General features: G+C 40.6%; 1 protein-coding gene across 2 annotated transcripts in view; it reads right to left on the reverse strand.

The window, feature by feature from the left end:
• HEATR5A (HEAT repeat containing 5A) overlaps window positions 1-20,116 on the reverse strand; it is a 132,304-nt gene that overhangs the window by 39,674 nt on the left and 72,514 nt on the right. For both annotated transcript variants that reach the window (XM_040332881.1, XM_040332880.1), the window contains 5 exons: window positions 8,033-8,171; window positions 6,181-6,360; window positions 5,809-6,045; window positions 4,871-5,052; window positions 3,575-3,643 (listed from right to left, as the gene is read on the reverse strand). In XM_040332881.1, coding sequence (XP_040188815.1) covers window positions 3,575-3,643; window positions 4,871-5,052; window positions 5,809-6,045; window positions 6,181-6,360; window positions 8,033-8,171 — 807 coding nt within the window. The remainder of the gene's footprint in view (window positions 1-3,574; window positions 3,644-4,870; window positions 5,053-5,808; window positions 6,046-6,180; window positions 6,361-8,032; window positions 8,172-20,116) is intronic.

Raw genomic sequence — 20,116 nt, forward strand, 5'->3', positions numbered from 1 at the left:
TGAATAGATTTGAATAAAACCCCATGCCCTGCTCTTCTGAGGGAATCTCTATGATTACACCTTGAGACGTCAATCAGTCCAGTGCCTGGAACAAAGACCTTCTTTTTACTGGGTCTTTGGGAACGTTTGAAAAGATGGAAAAGGTGGAAACTCTTTAAACTCTAGTTTGTACCCTAGAGATACCGGGGAGATGACCCATTTGTCTCGGATCTCTTTCTGCCAAGCCTCTGAAAACCGCAGAAGCCTTCCCGACAATAAAGCGAGCCAGGGCGCCCCTTCATAAGGAGGCCTTGGGACTTCTGCTTTGCAGATTTCTGCCCCCATGGCTTCTTCTGGCCTTGTGCTTGGCCTTGAGGCTTACCTCTTGCAGCTGGCGGCGGAGGCCTCCAGGCCTTTGTGGTTGGTGTCGGGGAAGAACGACGTTTAAATTAAGGAAGTCTACTACTTCTTTTCACTGACATTTTCAGGATATATTTATCCAAATCATCCCCGAACAACCGTTACCCATGAAAGGGAAAACCTGCCAAAAGCTTTTTGCCTGGCGGTTCCCCTGACCAATGCTTCAACCAGAGAATTCTATGCATTTGCACGGATAAGAGAGCAAAGCGTGACAGCTGATGAACAGAATCTTTAAGAGCATCAACAGCAAAACATAAGGCCCTAGGTAGCTCAGCTAACTCACAGGCAGCTTCCCCTTGAGCAGGGACACTTAATAACCTGCTTAAGCTGGTCTTTTAGGGATTGACAAATGCCTATCGCTGAAACTGAAGGCTGTGCTGAGGCTTTTAGCAAGGATTCCAGTTTCTTATCGGCTGGATCCCAAAAAACCTGGACATTGTCTACTGGACAAGTTAGACTTTGATTCACAGAAGAAATAGCAGTGTCTACTGCTGGCAAACTCCACTTCTTAGTGAACTTTTCCTCCATAGGATAGAGAACAGAAAATCTTCTAGGAGGAAGTAAATATCTGGGTGATACCAGTCAGCATATATCAGCTGCTTTAGCAATGGGTGTACAGGAAATGCATGTGGACCCTGTGGAGGCCTTAAGGGACCAAAAGACGAAAAAGGGGGCCTCAGCTACCTGTGCTGGGGACAACTTGTATCCAGAACGGACCAGTTCCGTAAGGGATTGCACTAGCAATTTCAGAGATTGCGAGGCTGAAAGGGGCACTTATGAGAGTAAATTCTCAGTGGGCAAGTCAACCACCTTCCTCCCAGTCACCCAATGGTATCTCAACATCATCAGCCCATTCCTGTTCCAACACTGGAAGGTCAGGCAAAGGAAAAGGGGACCTATCGCGTTTTTCACGACTGGGAGGAAGACGCAAACATATAAGCTATTTTTCCTTCCAAACCAGCTAAAGCTGAAGCCAAGTCGTCCTTGGTGACGTATGCAGAGGCTGAAGTATTTGAAGTGGCTACTATGCCTGAGAGTCTGAATGACTCAGACTGGCCAGTTGCTTCTGGCCCTTCAGTGGAGGATAGAATTGGGGAAGCGGGACTAGGATCCTCAGACCCTGACTGCAGGGCCTTTGCGCTCCTCCCCTTTGAATGCTTCTCACCTTTCTTTCAGGAAAACATAGTCCTAAGCACAAAAGGCAGAGGTACTTACAATGTTCATCTACTGCTTAGCTATAGTCCAGCACAGGAAATATGCCGCTAACACTGCTCAGCCTGATGCTCAGTAGACGTGCCCTTAGGAATGCCTGTAACCATCACCCATTCAGCGCTTAACATGACCTCGTATTGCTCTGTGTCCCTCCGTTAGCCACCAGACTCTTTCCAGAGTAAAAGCTTTATAGGCAGTGAGCCTTGCACCTGCGCTGTGAATTACATGAACGTTCGTTTTCACGTGCACGCTGGCCATGCCAAGTCATGCCCCCCGTGTCCTAGGATAGCTAATTTAAACAGAGCTATTCCCGAACGAATGAACAGTCCTGCAAACGTAACGCTCGGGGGGAGAAGGGCTGCATCCCCAGGGAAAGCTGACCGCGTGTTTCAGAGGCATCGATCCCCTAGCCCTTTTGGCAGCCATGACTGAGCAGAGTAAGGAGGCAACGCTGTTCCACAGGAGTGCTGGCAGACACCGAGCACACTGCAGGGGAAGCATGTTAAATGTTAAACACAAGGTATGTTACAATTACTCCTTCTAGTGGTAAAAAACAGGCAAGGCAAAGTTTACTCAAAAGAAGTCCAAAAGTGAACCGTACGTGTTCTTTAGGATCTTCTTTGACTTACCATTCCCGCCACAAGACACTGCTGGAAAAACACAGCCAGACCCAATCTTCACCCATCACAGCAGGCCATGTCATGATGGACCTTCAAGGACAGAGTCCCCCTTGTATACTGGGGTCCACACCCTTGGACCCATACAGCACTCTGCCAGGACAACCTTTGGTTTGGGTATGACCAAGGTGCCGGGTTCCAGGGTCCAGCCCTCAATAGAGGAGCATTACAGGCAAGTGACCTCAGTTTTCCATGAGGCTCTGGTACCATCCATTTTGGCCATTGCTCTTTGGCATCTAGGATGGATCCGACTGCACAGCCCCTTGATCCTGCTTAAGGATTTCCGCAACGGGGCTTCTTCTTTAGCATAGCACTTCTTCAACCGTGACCAACACCTTCAGACACTGGCAAAAAAACTGAGGTACTTCCTGTCTTGGGTTACCAGTGTCCATTCACCTATCGGTTGCGCATAACCCACATAGTAATTACTATGGCTGCTCTGTGTACCGTGATGTACGATAAAGAAACACATTTTACACAAGTGAGCCTAACTTATATAGCACCACAAAACAGCACATCTGTTGGAGAAGGATATCATCCAACACAATACGAAAGGAAGTTACTAAGCAAAGAAGCAACACAGCTAAACACAAATGCACTTCTCACAGTTGAGAGGCGGATGCAGTGCATCCCCATTCACTTAAATCGGACGTGTTTGGCGGGCAGTAGTGCCTGACCAATGCAACAAGGGGTAGTATTCCTACCGCAATGCAAATCATAAAAGCATGTGCACACTTCCAGACGCTGCCTTTGCAACTTAAAGGATCACTAAAGGAAAAAAAATGTTTTGCTGAAATGACTGTTTACAGGGTATAGAGACATACAAGTTAACTGATTCCTTTTAAAAATTATTGAAAACAGATTAAATTCAATCTTTCGTTTTTAAACTGGTTTCATGTTTATGTGAAGTAAAGAGACCCACAGAACAAAAACAAACAAATCCAGGGCAGTGTTTTGTTTTTAAAATGAATCTGATTGGTTCTGTTAAGTTTTAGACACACAGTAATGACAGCTTAGACCATCGTGAAAAGCTCCCAGTATAATGGTTATAAGGAGCCAGAAAACCAGGAAGTGTGGAGATCAGAGCAGTTTTACAGCAACATCAAAGCAAAAACGAGCAATGAGGACATGAAACCAGTACTGCAGTAAGGTAAAGGAAGCTATTTAGCTAAAAAAAAAAAAAATCCTTTAGTGACCCTTTAAGGAGGGAGCAGTTGTGTTTTTAACGCCTCTCAACTGTGAGTGTAACCTAGTACTTAGGTAGAAAAAGAGATGGCAGTGGTCACCTGGCAGGCTCTGGCAGTAACATCAGGTGGAGTATCCGTGTTAAATGCTGGTCTAACAGCTGCCAACACCTGTGGAAACAAATACAAATCAGAACCATTAAAGTAGTAGCTCATTTTTCCAAGCTGTAGTATACACAAAGCGTCTGATATTTGTTTAGCAGTAGTGTTAAAGCGGAGTTCCACCCTAAAAATGAACTTTCTATTAACAGCTTGCCTTTAATGTAAAAAAAATAAAAAATAATGTTTTACTCACTTTTATCTGGCTGTTACTAGGCAGTATTTGTAATCTGCCTAGTTCCTGGTTCTACTTCCTGTCCTAAGACCCCATTGCCTCCTGTGGGAAATGACGACACTCATTTCCCAGGAGTCTCTGAGCATTACTGTGCCTAAAAATCGCCCAGCATGCACCTCTCCCTGAAAACCAGGAAGAAAAAGGAACTGGGCTTTACATGCCCACACATATGATGGATACGGCCACAACATGAGCTGGAGGATATAAGGCAAGTGTGTGCAATGATTTCTGGAATGATTGGGGATCTATTAATATGTTTTAGGGACTATTTCATGTGATTCATTTTAGCTTGCAAAAAAAATTATGCCTGGAACCCCGCTTTAAGGGACTGCAGGTGAGGACTAGTGGGGTTATCGGCTACCAGGTAAATGCTTAAAGTGGTACTATAGTCCCCTTTTTCATTTAAAAATAACAAATGTGCTATACTTTTCTGCGAACCTGGCCCTTCCCTCCTGCGAAGTGCCCCCACAGCAAGTAGCCTGCTATGGGGGCACCCGAGCCGCCACTCTGTGTGTCCATTCAGACACAGAGATGCTGTCCCGCCCCTCTCTCCTCATTGGCTCACTAACTTTGATTGACAGCAGAGTGAGCCAATGGTGCCATGCTGCTGTCTCAGCCAATGAGGAGGGAGAGTCCCAGGCAGCCGAGTCTCTCCTGTAACATCGCTGGATTGAGATGGACTTGGGTAATTATTGGGGGGCTGCTGCACACAGAAGTTTTTTTTATCTCAATGCTATATGCAAAACCTGACTTTACAACCACTTTAGTAGGAAATTTGTTTATTACACCTGACAAAATGTACACCGAGAGAGCTGGATTTTCTCAATTAGGCAGTATGGGCAAGATGTCACTATATTAAGCACTGAGCTAATCCAATGACAAAATCCACTGTCTGAAAATCATGTAAAATCTCCCCCCTGCAGTCTCGCTTTTATTACAGGGGAAAATCTACTAGTTCGGCTTAACCACTTATCCACACACCTCTATACCTTATGAGAACTCACATTGGCTTGGTACTGCTCCAATATAACATGTCCAGGGAATTCTGGCTCTGGCACAGCAGAAAATTGATGTATAACCTGTAACAAGGCCTGCAGCCCCACCAGACGCAGCTCTTCACTGTGATCTGTGGCAGCCATGAAAGACATGCGAATCAGATCTTGAAGATGAAGCACCAGGAAATCTCCTGAGAAATACAAATACAGAACAGAAAATAAGTCTAAATAGGTGATAAAAACTTGCAATATTACAGAAAGAGCTAGCAACCTGGGAAGAAGTTTTGAATTTCTCTGCAGAGTAATTTCTCAATGCATCTACTTTTACCAAGGTGCTACTATAAGGAATTTATTTTTAACATATGTATGCTAAGTGAGGTGACCAGTGTATTGTAAATAATCTCATCAATAGGTTTTCTAAAAAATGGGGCAGCCACATTATATATGTAGACTGTGCCTTTTGCTCAACCGTGATCGTGTCCTACTAGGCTGTCCATGTATGTACATTTCATGACCAAGACTGAGAGGAGGAGAGATATTTTCCCATCACTGAACAAACCATCTAAGCACTGGGATTCACCATTATAATTGCCAATTGATGATGATGCATGCATGCCATTTTTGTTTGATCCTCTCTCCTCCAGTACAAAATGGAATTTCAGCACAGGTAAAATAAATAATTCAAATATCTTTATTAAAATGTATAAATATAGCTAGAAAAAGAATGTTAATAATTAGCATATTATCTTCCTGTAGAGTAAGCTGCAGAGAATGGGAAAGAAGGGTTAAGTGTTGATTAAGCCTATGCTTTATGCTAGAATGTTTTATGATTAAAAAAAACCCGGAAAAAACACACACACACACACACACACACCATGAAAAGTATGAGATTGCCTTTCAAATTCAACACTACACAATATCAACAGGACTCTGAAACCACAACTTACGATCAGGTTCTTTCTGCTTCAGCTCCTGAGCCTGCATCATGCTAAAGTGGGCCTCAGCCTCATCTTCACACTGTGACATCAACAAGCATACACATTCCATAGAAAACACTCTTGTGTGCCAGCGAGGGCTAACCGCAAAGGCAGAGGTCTCTTCCTTTTGAGAGGTGAGGACTGTATCTGAGCAGTGTTCGCCATCATCTTCCTGGGTGGTATCAACTGAGGCCACTGCTGCAAAATCTGGAACAAGACAAAAAAGACCAGGAAAAATAAAAATAAGGTACAACTACAAATTGCTGGAAATTAACTTTTCATATTAGCTTGTGAGCAGATTCATAACTAGTCAAACATAACAGTGACCTCTTGTATACATACCCGCAGAGGCAGAAAGAATGTCTTTATGAAGGCGCAGCCAGAACGGTAGCCGACTCAGGCCTGTACAGCTTTGCATGTGTAACAAGGTTTCCTTTACATCTCGCAGCAGCTGCCGATCACTCTCCTTGTCTAGAAGACTGAGCAAAACTCCTTCCAAGCCAAGTTCCCGCATGTTTACATCTGGTCATGTGAAGAATGTCAGAAAGTCAAATGCAGTAGTCATGAAAAAAAATACCAATATATAATTGAAATTATACTGTTATATCTATTCAATTAGTGCAATCACGTCTGAAATTCATAGCCGTTTGTCATCTTAAGAAGGAATAATTAATCCTCTTAGGTCTTACCGTGAACTAAAAAAATGCATTTTTGGCAGATCAATTTTTGACATTAGAGCTGAGCTTCAACCTTTTCACGTACACACGATCAGAATATCGTACAAAATACAACTTTCAAAACGATCGTACGATAATCTGATCATTTGTACACAGCTGTTATCCGAATTTTTCCAAAAGGAAAAAAACACAAAAAAAAATTCTCGCACAATATCAGATTGTACAATTTTCGTTTAATCAGTACAGTTTTTGTCCAAAAATACAATACAAATACACAACACATTAAATCACTTCTGAAAATGTTTATTTTGTTGTACGAAAATTTTCAGACTTTAGTAACCTATTCGTTTTCGATATGGAGATTAGCATCCAAAAAAAACCCCACAGACGATCGTTCGTCCAATAATCTCATTGTATATACTAGGCTTTAATCTTGTGTCTGTATTGCATAGCTAGTATGGATTACAGGAATCCCAATTGGTCAACACCATCACATGGACAGTGCTGACCAATCAGAAGCAGTCTAGCCCATACTGTCAGCACTGCGAGGAGGAAAGAAAGCCACCAGGATTGCAAATGTTTTCGATGTCTGACAAAGGGGGATTGCGGCAATCTGGTACAACAGGACTGGGGGGATGGGGTCCAGTGTAAGGTCACCTTACAGATTTTCTTTGTCATCATTGAGACAACTACTTTAGTTTGAAAGCCTATAAAAGGCCCTGCTACTTAAATGGAATTCCAGACGAATTAAAACATTTGTCAATATGGTTGAAAACGATTTTTGATCTGACCCTACTAAATCATTAGAAAATCAAACAAATGTAATAATTCTTTACTATTGCATGCTTTCACAGCCTCTGTATCTTGGGGACTCGTTAGATATCTACAAAATAGCACAGTATTGTTTTTATAATTGCCATTACCATTCCAGGTATAGAATACCCTGTTATGCAATTTTCAGCATTATTATGGATATATTGCAACTTGTTTGTTGTTGTAGATTCAAGGCCAATATTCTCCTGAAGGAGTGAATATTGTTAATGAAACATGTTGAAAAATAAAAGAGTTTGGGGTCTTGCAAACAATCAACATATACTACAATGATGGTGTAAAATGTTAAATGAAATGGAGTGTGAATCTTTTTTTATATGGCCATTACTCAATGTGAATGGAATTATCAGCCAAAGAAATCTCTTTTCACCAACTGCTTGTATGTGAAATGCAAAGTTTTGATTTTTAGCCAAGCTCTCAATTCCAGCATTCCTACAGAGGATCTTCTAGTGGGTGCAGGACAAAAAAATGCAGCAGAATCTTACCGCTAGTGGATTCTTTACAAAAAGATATGGAGAAAAGTTTTCCAACACAGTATGTATGTAAAGTGCTGGCTGGAGGATCAATGCCTTTTCCCTCTCTACCCAAAATTAACTGTTTTGTTTATGATTCTCTGAGTGTGCCAATGAAAATGTATGCAAAGCTAATAATGTGACATAACCAAAAGTAGACAAAAGTAGGCTCACCCATTTTAAGACACTCTTGCCCATCTTTGGCCATTGTCATCGCATGTTCTGATACTTCTGCTGCTTCTCGTTGTGCAAGTTGCCTTAAACATGCCAAGACTGATCGACGTAGGATCAAGTGAGGGCTGCACAGGTGAACCTGAGGGATATTGTACACATGACAGGTGGAACACACAATACCGAACCGTAACAGGAAGCCTAACTTATCCAGGAACCAGAAACCTTCAATACATCCCTAGCAAAGTCAGTTGAGCAGAAGATTATAAATATTGATAAATAAATCAGATTTCATATATGTGTTAAATGTTTTTGGGAGAATACTTATTAAAAATCATCATTTAAAGAAAAAAATACCTAGTGTGCCAACAGTCAAAGACAAAAAGAGTAAAAAAAGATATTGGCCAAAAGAGCTATAAAATGCAGTAACATGTAAACCATTTGCTTTCGCCTTTGTGTTAGCTTATCCTACCAGCTGTGAGACAATTTTGCATTACTATACAGACGTTTACTGCTTTGTAACTCTGTAAAGCCATTTGTTCTACACTGGTTAGTAAAAATAACCTACAAAAAAGGGTACATTTTAGGATTTGGTCTTTATTTGGTTACTGAACAGCTCTGAAGTAAAGCATGTTTTAAGCTAGTGAGGTCCAAGGCTTTGTATGGTTTGAAACAAAATTGCCTAACGCCTGTCTGACTTTAACCATAGGCGGACATTAAACAGCACAAGGAATGGTAACCTCAACCATATATGTGGCTACCCAGTGAGCTAGTCTGGAAGATCCCATTGTTTGCTTCAAAAGCTGAACAGATGGATCTTTCAGATTATGCAATATACTGCAGTTATGGCCAAATCAAAAAAAGCTTAAACGTTTGCTTATGCACTGCTAGCTTGACGGTTTTTAATTCTAGCTTGTGGGCTGCTGAAAACAATCCATGGCCACAGATTACAGAGAAAATAAAGCAAGTAATAGGTTAAAAAACATTGCCCAATTGTTGTCAATTTTTACATGACGAGCTGCATCCAGGACTGTCCGAGGCACGTCAAAGGCACCCTCACAGCTGCATAGCTTAAATATGAATGACTGCAAGACCTAGGTATTCTTTTTTGAGCCAAACACATTGCAAGACAGATTGTGATTTCATATCTGACCATCCTCTAAGTATACAGCCAATTTTACCATTTTTAAAACAATATGCGATGAGGCTGATGCAGAAAATATCAAGCAGCAATTCATTCCTTATACTAAAAACTGTTGTGAACTTACTTTCATGGGATACAATAGTAATTATCAATAAAGTGGACCAGAGGAGATGCAAATGAAGAAGTAAAATGCAATTTTAAGGCTACATTTATACCTGAGCGTATAGTTTCCAGGCGGAACGTTGCACGATTTGTAACGCGATTTTGTACAGGTCAAAAGGTCACCAATGTAAAAAGCAGAAAACCGCTTGTAATCTGCCAAAAAAAGAAGCTCCTGTACTTTGAGCGACAGGTGTTTTGCTTCAGGCAACAGGACGCTCAGATGTGAACAGGGGCTATTGAAATGAATGGGATTGGTCTTGTTGGGTGCTTTTTGAGCTGAGGCTTACAGCCGAAAAACACCCAAAAATGCCTAAAGAAAACCTTTCAAGCAACAGAAATTATATGTTCAACAGCAATTATTATATTAAAAATGTACTGGTTATTCTTTTTCTGGCTAATCTTCCCTAATAAAACCCTTAACTTGAAATTTGATCCTATTTATTTCAAGAGGCAGAAAGTGGGTTGTGAAACAGCCCTACCTCAACGCTTCCCTAACATTATCAATAAATCAAATTTTTCATTTCCAATGCAGTTTCTAATGACACTCATTACCAGAGTGGATGCCAAAAAGCGGAGACAAAATTACTGCCAAGATAAAAGCAGCAAGAGAATACGTTAATTGAAGTAAGTGAGTTTTTATTTGAACAAGGAAAAAAATGGCCATGGATAAAGCAAAGACTATAAACAGAAAAGGCTGCATTAATTGTACCTACTGAAATGGAAATCTACAGGAAAGACTTTTTATCCTATGGTTACCTTAGACCTGCCATTCTCAGCCAGGGTTCCGTCAGACCCTTTGGTTCAGAGGTTGCTAGGGGTTCTTTGAGCTGTGGCCGATCTCCTACTGAATGATGCCTGCATAGTAGGGCTGCAACTAACAATTATTTTCATAATCGATTAGTTGGCCGATTATTGTTTCGATTAATCGGATAATAGCCTTAAAAAAAATATATATATATTTTTTAATTTTTTGGGGCCAATTTGTTGTTGGGCAGATTACAAAACACAAATTGCAGCAAAAACACATTACATGCTTTTCTGCAGCTTCTCCATTGAAGTATATTGAACCAAAAAAAAACAAAATAGCACCGTTTTGCGTTAAAAAGTCCTTGCCCTTTCCAAATACGCAGCAGCTGAAAAAAAATCATGGATGTGAACGTGTCCCATAGGAAAACATGTAACTGAACTGTAATGTGTTTCTGCAAAAAACACCAAAAAAAACAGAGGTGTGAACCCAGGCCTGAGATGTTTAGTAACATAATGGGGTTAAAAAAACAAAAATAAGTACAAAAAAAAGCAAATAATCGCTACTGTAAGGGGTTAATTTTTTTACTGTGGGACAGTGAAAGTAATATTTACAGTAGCGATTTGCTTTTTTGTACTATAAAGGGCTAATTTTAGTTGTTTTAACCCCATCATGTTACAGGCCGATTAATCGATTAGGAAAATTGTAATCGATTAATTTCATAATCGATTAGTTGTTGATTAATCGATTAGTTGTTTCGGCCCTACTGCATAGTTCTGGAGCCAACATTATTTGGAAAAGCCAGCTGCGAGGTATATTTTTGAGCTGTTTGTAAGGGTGGCCTTCTGACCACCACTGTAAAGGGGAGCATTCTTTCCACTGTCACCATTGCCAACAGTGTTCTTCCCACTGATCACTGAAGCACTGATTTTAGCAAGGGTTCCCTGAGATCTAGAAATAATTTTAAGAGCTCCTAAAAAGGTTGAAAGACACATGATATTACAGTTTAATGCTGTCGAAGCATGGCTATGACATTCACATTTTTATATAGGGATGTGAATCATATAGTAATTTCCTCTGCGACCGTATATATTATCTTTATGCTGCGATTCTATTTCTGCACCCAGCACCTTGCAATTTCTTCACCTCTTGGACTGAGTCGCAGTTGCACCATTTACACTTTGTAACAATTGGACAATCTTGCGGTTCCATTCACCATTCATATGATGTGATTTTACTTACATTATACAGTCACCTATTTGTATGTATTTGCACTCTTATTCAGTTCACTGTTTTAGTCATCCATCATTGTTGTATATCAGTTATGTCCAGTCATTCATTTTGATTGAAGCATAACACCATCCTGCGATTTCCTCTGCGACTGCATATACCATTATCTCTACGTTGTGATTTTATTTATGCACCCGAGTCACCTTATCTGCACCGTTTGAAAATTCATTCAGGACACCTTTGGATGCACCTTATCTGATCATTTAATAGCGAGTTTTATCTTTCAGTCAGTCTATTTGCACATTCATTTATTAATTATACCATTTTGGTTATTTATACATTTTTACCAATTACACCATTCTATTGGAGCGCAACACCAGCTCTTGATTTTTTCCAAAATAAAAAACATGTTATACTTACCGTATTTATCGGTGTATAACACGCACCCCAACTTTAAGAGGGGAGTTTCAGGCAAAAAACTTTCCACAGCCCCCTGCATATAACACGCAGGCATCGTTTACCCTCTATTTTTAGGGTAAAAAAAGTGAGTGTTATATGCCAATAAATACAGTACTTGCTCCGTGCAATGGTTTTGCACAGAGCAACCCTGATCTTCCACTTCTTGGGTTCCCTACCAGCGCTCCTGACCCCCCACACTGAGTGTCCCTACAGCAAGCCTTTGCTATAGGGGCACTTGTATAAGTTGGTGGGGCCAGAGTGCCATTTCCTATTTATGACACAGATGCCAAAGTTTAGGAGTACCTGCTCTGCTTTGGTAAGCTGGTAAAATAAATATGCTAAATCTACTCTGCCTCAGAAGGTATACCAAGACACATGCCCACTACAACAAAGATCAGTATTAGAATTCAGTTGATTGGAAGATGATCAGGTCTTCAAAATTTACATTTTACACACAGCTATGGTGCCCTGGGCTCATATACCACAGGAACGCTTTCTACACGTTTGTGTACAGTTTTTCTGGTTACTCCAGTTTAGTTTCACAACACAAAGAAATACTAACTGGTATGTATGTACACCACCTAGGATGTGAATAAAAACTAGGCCTGTGGTCAATCAAACTGACTGCAGACCTCAAAACATCCAAAAGGAAACCTATGCCGAGCAAAATCAGAAGGCTGAATTTCCAGACTGCTCCCTTAAAGGCTGCATTCACACCTGGACAGAGCGACTTTCAGGCATTTTTATTTGAGAGTTTTTGAGCATTTTTAGAAGTGTATTACAAACATTTTAGAAGTGTTTTATAAGCATTTTGTAGCTACAGGCCTTTTTATTTAGCAAATAGAAAGCACTAGGGAGGAGGGGTAGAGGAGGTTAGTGGTGGACAGCTTCTGTTTGAGCTGAAAACGCATAACAAATCGCTCGTAAAATGCCCATGTCGCACATTTTAAGATCGTCCAATTGAAGTCTATGGCGCCCAGTCTGCCTCCAATCTGCCAAAAAGCAGCTCATGTACTTATGCGACAGAATGCTCAGATGTGAATAGAGGCCATCGAAATTAATGGGATTTGACTTGTTGAGCGTTTGAGCTTAAAGCTCAGGTGTGACCAGGGCTGAAAACTCAGGTGCCTGCATTCTTGTTCAATGGCTTTCCAATTCTCTGACCTGGAACAAGTATGTCTTTCAGGTGTTTGGACCACATATGCATCACTGTTCCATGTAACTACAGTGGATATAAAAAGTCCATACACTCCTGTTAAAATGTCTGTTAATAAAAAGGTTTCTGTGATATGAGATGATTCATTTCAGAACTTTTCCCACCTTTAATGTGACTTATAAACTGTACAACTCAATTGAAGAACAAACTAAAATCTTTTAGGTGGAGGGAAATAAAAAAATAAATTGTTGCAAGTGTGCACATCCTTAAACTGATAGTTTCTTGAAGCACCTTTTGATTTTATTACAGCCTTTTTTGGGTATGAGTCTATTAGCATGGCACATCTTGACTTGGCAATATTTGCCCACTCTTCTTTACAAAACCACTCCAAATCTGTCAGATTGTGAGGACATCTCCTTTGCACAGCCTTCTTCAGATCCCACATTATGACCCCACATCCTACAGATTTTCAAACTGATTCAGGTCTGAGCCATTCCAAAACTTTAATCTTCTTCTGGTGAAGCCATTCCTTTGTTGATTTGGTATGACATGCTTTGGGTTGTTATGCTGAAAGGTGAAGTTCCTCTTCATGTTCAGATTTCTAGCACAAGCCTGAAGGTTTTGTGCCAATATTGACTGGTATTTGGAACTGTTCATAATTCCCTTTACCTAGACTAAGACTCCTGTTCCAGCTGACAAAAAACAGCCCCAAAGCATGATGCTGCCACTACCATGCTTCACGGTGGGTATGGTGTTCTTTTGGTGATGTTCAATGTTGGTTTTGCGCCAAACATATCTTTTGGAATTATGTCCAATAAGTTCAGCCATGGTTTCATCAGACCATAACAAATTTTCCCACAGGCTTTTGGGAGACGTCAGATGTGTTTTTGCAAAATGTAGCCAGGCTTGGATGTTTTCTAAGAAAAGGCTTCCATCTTGCCACTCTACTCCATAGACCAGACATATGAAGCATACAGGAGATTATTGTCACATGTACCACACAGCCAGTACTTGCAAGATATTCCTGCAGCTCCTTCAATGTTGCTGTAGGCCTCTTATCCGCCTCCCTGACCAGTTTTCTTCTCGTCTTTTCATCAGTTTTGGAGGAACTTCTAGTTCTTGGTAATGTCACTGTTGTGCCATATTTTCTCCTCTTGATTATGGTCCTTACTGTGTTCCATGGTATATCTAATGCATTGGAAATTCTTTTGTACCCTTTTAACAATGAGATCCCCCTGATGCTTTGGAAGCTCTCTGCGGACCATGGCTTTTGCTGTATAATGTGACTAAGAAAATGTCAGAAAAGACCTACTGGAACCGCTGAAACTTTATTTTGGATCAGAGGCACTTTACATGATGGCGGGTGTGTATTGACTACCATTTAACATGAGTTTCGACTGCGATTGCTTAATTCTGAACACAGATACATCCAAAGTTACAAGAGGGTATGCACACTTATGCAACCATGTTATTTTAAGTTTGTATTTTTACCCCCCCCCCCCTTAAAATATTTCAGTTTGATTTTCAATTTTGTTTTATAGTGTATAGGTCACATTAAAAAGGTGGAAACATTTCTGAAATTATTGATCTTGGTCTCATTTTTTTTACATCACAGAAACCTGATTTTTTAACAGAGGTGTGTTGACTTTTTATATCCACTGTAAATCAGAAAAAACCCACATTCAGGCAACAAGCAAAGGCAATGGAAGTGAACATGTTCTACAACAACCAAATTATTCCAAAATTGCACAACTCACATAAAATGTTTACCCAATGTGTTGTGGTGTTAATTTACTATCAAATTGATAAAGATTGTTAGTTGTATATTGCAATAAATTGACCTGTCTATAGCTAGCATTAGATTTTGTGAGCCAAAGTGCCAAATCTAGAAGCAAACAAGCTCTTTAACCGCTTAAGACCTGGACCATTATGCAGGTAAAGGACCTGGCTCCTTTTTGCGATTCGGCACTGTGTCGCTTTAACTGACAATTGTGCGGTCGTGCGACGTGGCTCCCCAACAAAACTAGTGTCCTTTTTTCCCCCCACAAATAGAGCTTTGTTTTGGTGGTATTTGATCAAAAAATATATAATAAAGTATTTTTTTCCCCTCAGTTTAGGCCGATACGTATTCTTCTACATATTTTTGGTAAAAAATAAAAAAAAATAATTGCAATAAGCGTTTATTGATTGGTTTGCGCAAAAGTCAGAGCGTTTACAAAATAGGGATATCGTTTTATGGCATTTTTATAATTTTTTTTTTTCTAATAATGGCGGTAATCAGCGACCTTTTTATGACTGCGACATTATGGAGGACACATCGGACACTTTTGACACTATTTTGAGACCAATGTAATTTTTACAGCACGGGGAGAGGTTTGTTTACACTTGCCTATCCCCGTTTTTCCTCTCTGTGACCCAATCGCGGGACACCGGTGGCGATCGGGTCCACTGTTCCCGCAGGGACAGTCACTGAGAAGAGAACCAGGTCACGCAGGGCGCTGCGTGACTTATGACTGGGCTCTTAAAGGGGACGTACATGTACGCCCTTCTGCCCAGCCGTGACATTTTGTCAACGTATATCGTCGTGCAGCGGTCCTCAAGTGGTTAAGTAACCATATATTTTTTTTACTGTCAGAGAAAACTCATAGAAGCCTTACTACAGCTCTTATGAATGGAGGGTAGACAGGTGATTGAAAGTACACCTGAAGTGTCAGTCAACTCACTGGAAAGCTGGATCTGCAATAGCACCTGGCACGCTGCATTAAAAAAAGCACCTTGCTTCAATCACTGGACACAACTCTGTATGCTTTGAGGAAAGTTCTGTGGAAAACACAAGTATTAAACTAACAGCAGGATAACAAAAGCTGATGACAAGTTATCAGCAGCTACCACTTATTTATATTTGTCTCTCCAGTGCTATGTAACCTTAAAGAGACACTCCTGTCACCATTTTTTTTTTTTTTTTTTACGGACCCCTTACTTGTTAAGCGCAGTGGTGCTCAATCCATTTCTTAACTGCCAGGCAGATCCAGCATTGTCTTGCTGCGACGTGCTGCTCAGGTGTCACAGCCCAGGTCCTGTGCTCTTATCTTGGTCCTCCTTGGCTGGCTGCTTCTGGGATTAGGCAGCTGGCCCACAATTATGGCCATCAGCTCCACCCACTAGATATTCCTACTTCTGCAATCAGATATGTGATGAGGAAATGGGAACTCATCACTCTCAACTAGGCAAGAATGGCTTTTAGGGATAGGGGTGTTGGGTTGTGCAGAAAAATCAAGCTACTCAGGTGAGTAAAGGACCAATTGAAGTCTCTTCTACTCGGCAGCCTCCAGTGAGTCCTACCTCTGATTGCCAAGGTTTTGGCAGGAAAAGAGGCCTCTACCACTAGACCTGTAGTAATCCTGCTGCATCAATTACATGGATTCAACAAAGAAGCAACTTTCTCGCCACCTGCCCCATGAAACAGGAAAACACTCTGAAGCTGTGGTAAGGAAACATTTCTTGTTTCTCTAAATTGGAGCACTTAACCTGAGTAATGATCTCCCTGGCTAACAGCATCATTAGAAATTTGAGCTAGAAAACAAGCTATTATACAGCGAAGATCAGAACTGCACAGCATGAACATTACAAATACACAAAACAGATGCAACCAGCATGAACAAATGCATATATCAAAATGAGTCAAGCAACAGGCAGTGTAAACACTCCAGAAAATGTTATGTCACATGCACAAAAGCAGGAAACAGAGCAGTGGCCATGATCCAGAACCTCCAACTTCAATACACTTGAAGGAGGATTGGTTTCTGGTTACACAAAGCATGAACAAAGCACTGGCAGGGTGGGTGCAACACAGGTTATAGACTGCAATCAACTACACACAAAATGCAAATTAAAAAAAAATACAAGACTAATAAAATAAAAATGTGCTTTTTCATACAAAAGTAGGCTCTTAAAAAAAGCATATTTAAAACATCTGGAAGAGTATAGATGTTTCCATGGTAAGGGTCATTCATTTTTAAAGGGGTTCTCTACCTTTAAATCTCTTGGCCCATATACATTGTACTGCATTTGTGACATCTTTGCTTCATATAGAAAGCAAAAGGGGTTTTGGGACTTTAAATGAGGTGCGTGACATCATGCACCTCCATCCACAAATCAGAAAGGAAAAAAGTTTTTTTTGGGACTTTAAGTGAGGCACAAGACATGTGGTGTGGTAGGAAAAATTATATAATTGTTTAATTGGCATATAAACAAAGAATATCTCATAAACATATGTTACATGGTTGAGCATACGTATCTTTAGCTATATACAAGAAGATGGTATACAGAAAAGATTATATATATATATATACACACACACACACACACACACACACACATACATACATACATATATATATATATTACACACACACCGTATTTATCGCGGTATAACGCGCACCCCTAAAGATGCCCCGAATCCTGTGGAAAAAAACGTTTTTTTTGTACTTACAGTTTTGGTGTCTTGCCGGACTCGACGGGGTCGCCGATGGACGCCACTCGTCTGTCTGCGGCTTCGGGTGTCCTCTTCGTCGGGTCCGGCTTCCTTCTGCGGCGTCCTCGCGTCCTCCCTGCTCGTTTCCCACGCCGTGAATACTGTGCCGACATATACAGAGCGCAGTACACTCGTGTATTGTCGGGCAGTATCGGCAACTCTCGCGCTGACGTCCTGTACGTCCAGGACGTGAGCGCGGAAGGAGCCGAGACTGCCCGACTATACCCGAGTGTACTGCGCTCGGTATATGTCGGCGTAGTATTCAAACTCGGCGCGGGAAAGCGGGTATCGGCGTATACCGCGCACCCACGATTTTGCCCTGATTTTCAGGGCAAAAAAGTGCGCGTATACGCTGATAAATATGGATATATATATATATATATATATATATATATATATATATATATATATATATATATATATATATATATATATATATATATATATATATATATATATATATATATATATATATATATATATATATATACACACACACACATATACACACATACATACACACACACACACACACACACACACACACACACGGAAGTAATTGGTATAAAAAGCCAAATGCTTCTTGAGTCATGGATACAAATGGGTTATAAGATGCAAATTAACAGTTGAGGTCAAGCTATGTGTTGGGAACATGATGACATTGATGGGCTTGACGCATTTCGTGGTCAGTCGCCACTCATGAGGTGAAAATGCACAGCATAACTGAAAAAAAATGTACCAAAACAGGATCTAATGTTTTTCCCAGATAGTATGAAACAAAGTAGAAGCAAGGAGAAACAAGATGTGCATCTCCCTGGAATACTTGTTCTAGATAAGCAGTGTTGGAAGTCAGGATCTGCGAGGCAAGTCTATCCAAGGTGCTGAGGGAATAAACCCAAAAGGAACAAGCGAGCGTGTTTCGGCTCGCTCGCTTCTTCCTTAGGTTCATTCCCTCAGCTCCTAGGATAGACTTGCCTCGCAGATCCTGACTTCCAACACTGCTTATCTAAAACAAGTATTCCTGGGAGATACACATCTTGTTTCTTCTTGCCCATCAATGTCATCATGTTCCCAACACATAGCTTGACCTCCACAGTGATTCATTTGTATCTTATAACCCATTTGTATCCATTACGCAAGAAGCATTTGGCTTTTTATACCAATTACCACCATGGGGTTTTATGCGACTTTATATGCACGTGTGTGTATATTATATATATATATATATATATATATATATATATATATATATATATATATATATATATATATATATATATATATATATAAAAATAAATTCTTCTTTTCTGTATACCATCGTCTGGTATATAGATAAAAATACTCAACTATGTATCAGATGTTCATAAGATATTCTTTGTTTATATGCCAATTAAAACAATTTTATAATTTTTCCTATCACGTGTCTTGTGCCCCAAAGTCCCAAAAAAAAAACACGTTCTTATTTCCTTTGCTTCATATGCAATTTCTCCATGAGGCTCAAACATTTAATTTTTTTTAGAATGAAAGTCTGACATTAAGCAAAATTGTTTGTTAGTTGACAATACCCAATACCATACAAGACTGTACATCACACCGGGTTTAGTAACAGTTAATGTATGGAAAGGGAAAAAACGATGCGTTTCAAAAATATATTTTTCAGAGATATATATCCCGGATGAAGATATATTCGAACGCGCTGGATCTCCCTTTCCATACATTAACCGTTATTAAACCAGGTGGGATGTACAGTTTTATATGGTATTGGGTATCGCCACCTATCAAACAATTGTGCTTAATGTCAGACTAAAAAAAAAAAAAAATGAAGAAATGTTTGAGCTTTATGGAGGTTCTTTTTAATTGTGAATAATAAAATGTATACTTTTATATCAACTATTTGGTAGTATATGTTGGTTGCCGTGATAAAGTCCTAATAAGAGGAACAATTTGATGTTATATTACTACAAGGATGATGGAAACCTTTGCCCAATACTGAGTGAACTTTCTTCTCATGTGTAATTTCTTTCTCTATATTTCCAGTGTGCTTTTGACAAATTTTAAACTATCGGTAAAACAACCCCATTCTGATAAAATAAAAAAAAGTTAAAAATACCTACCCTCTGCTGCACAAAAAAAAAAAACTACAGCTGCAAGGGCCTAGCGACTGACCTCCAGACAGTGCCAAATAGCCAGAGACTGGCTGATCTCTAATTTTCCCCTGAAGCTGAGATGACAAGACCAAATGCATAGGCATTTGGATACGCTGCCATGGGAGCAGTGGTGGACAAAAGATAGGTTGTTGTAAGCAAGACTCTGTCTTAAAGCGGATCTCCACTCTAAAGTGGAGTCCCGCTGATCGGCACCCTCCCCCCCTCCGGTGTCACATTTGACACCTTTCAGGGGGGAGGGGGGTGCAGATACCTGTCTACAGACAGGTATCTGCACCCACTTCCGGCCCTACGATGCGGGAAAAAGACGGGTTTTTCCCTTGCTTCCCGTCCGTCCCCCGTTGTATGCTGGGAACACTCGGCTCCCAGCACACAGCGGGAGCCAATCGGCGGGCGCAGCGCGACTTGCGCATGCGCCGTAGGGAACCGGGCAGTGAAGCCGGAGCGCTTCACTTCCTGGTTCCCTCACCGTGGATGGAGGGGGGAGCAGCA

The sequence above is a fragment of the Rana temporaria genome, chromosome 13 (genome assembly GCF_905171775.1).
Source record: "Rana temporaria chromosome 13, aRanTem1.1, whole genome shotgun sequence".
NCBI classification, from domain to species: Eukaryota; Metazoa; Chordata; class Amphibia; order Anura; family Ranidae; genus Rana; species Rana temporaria.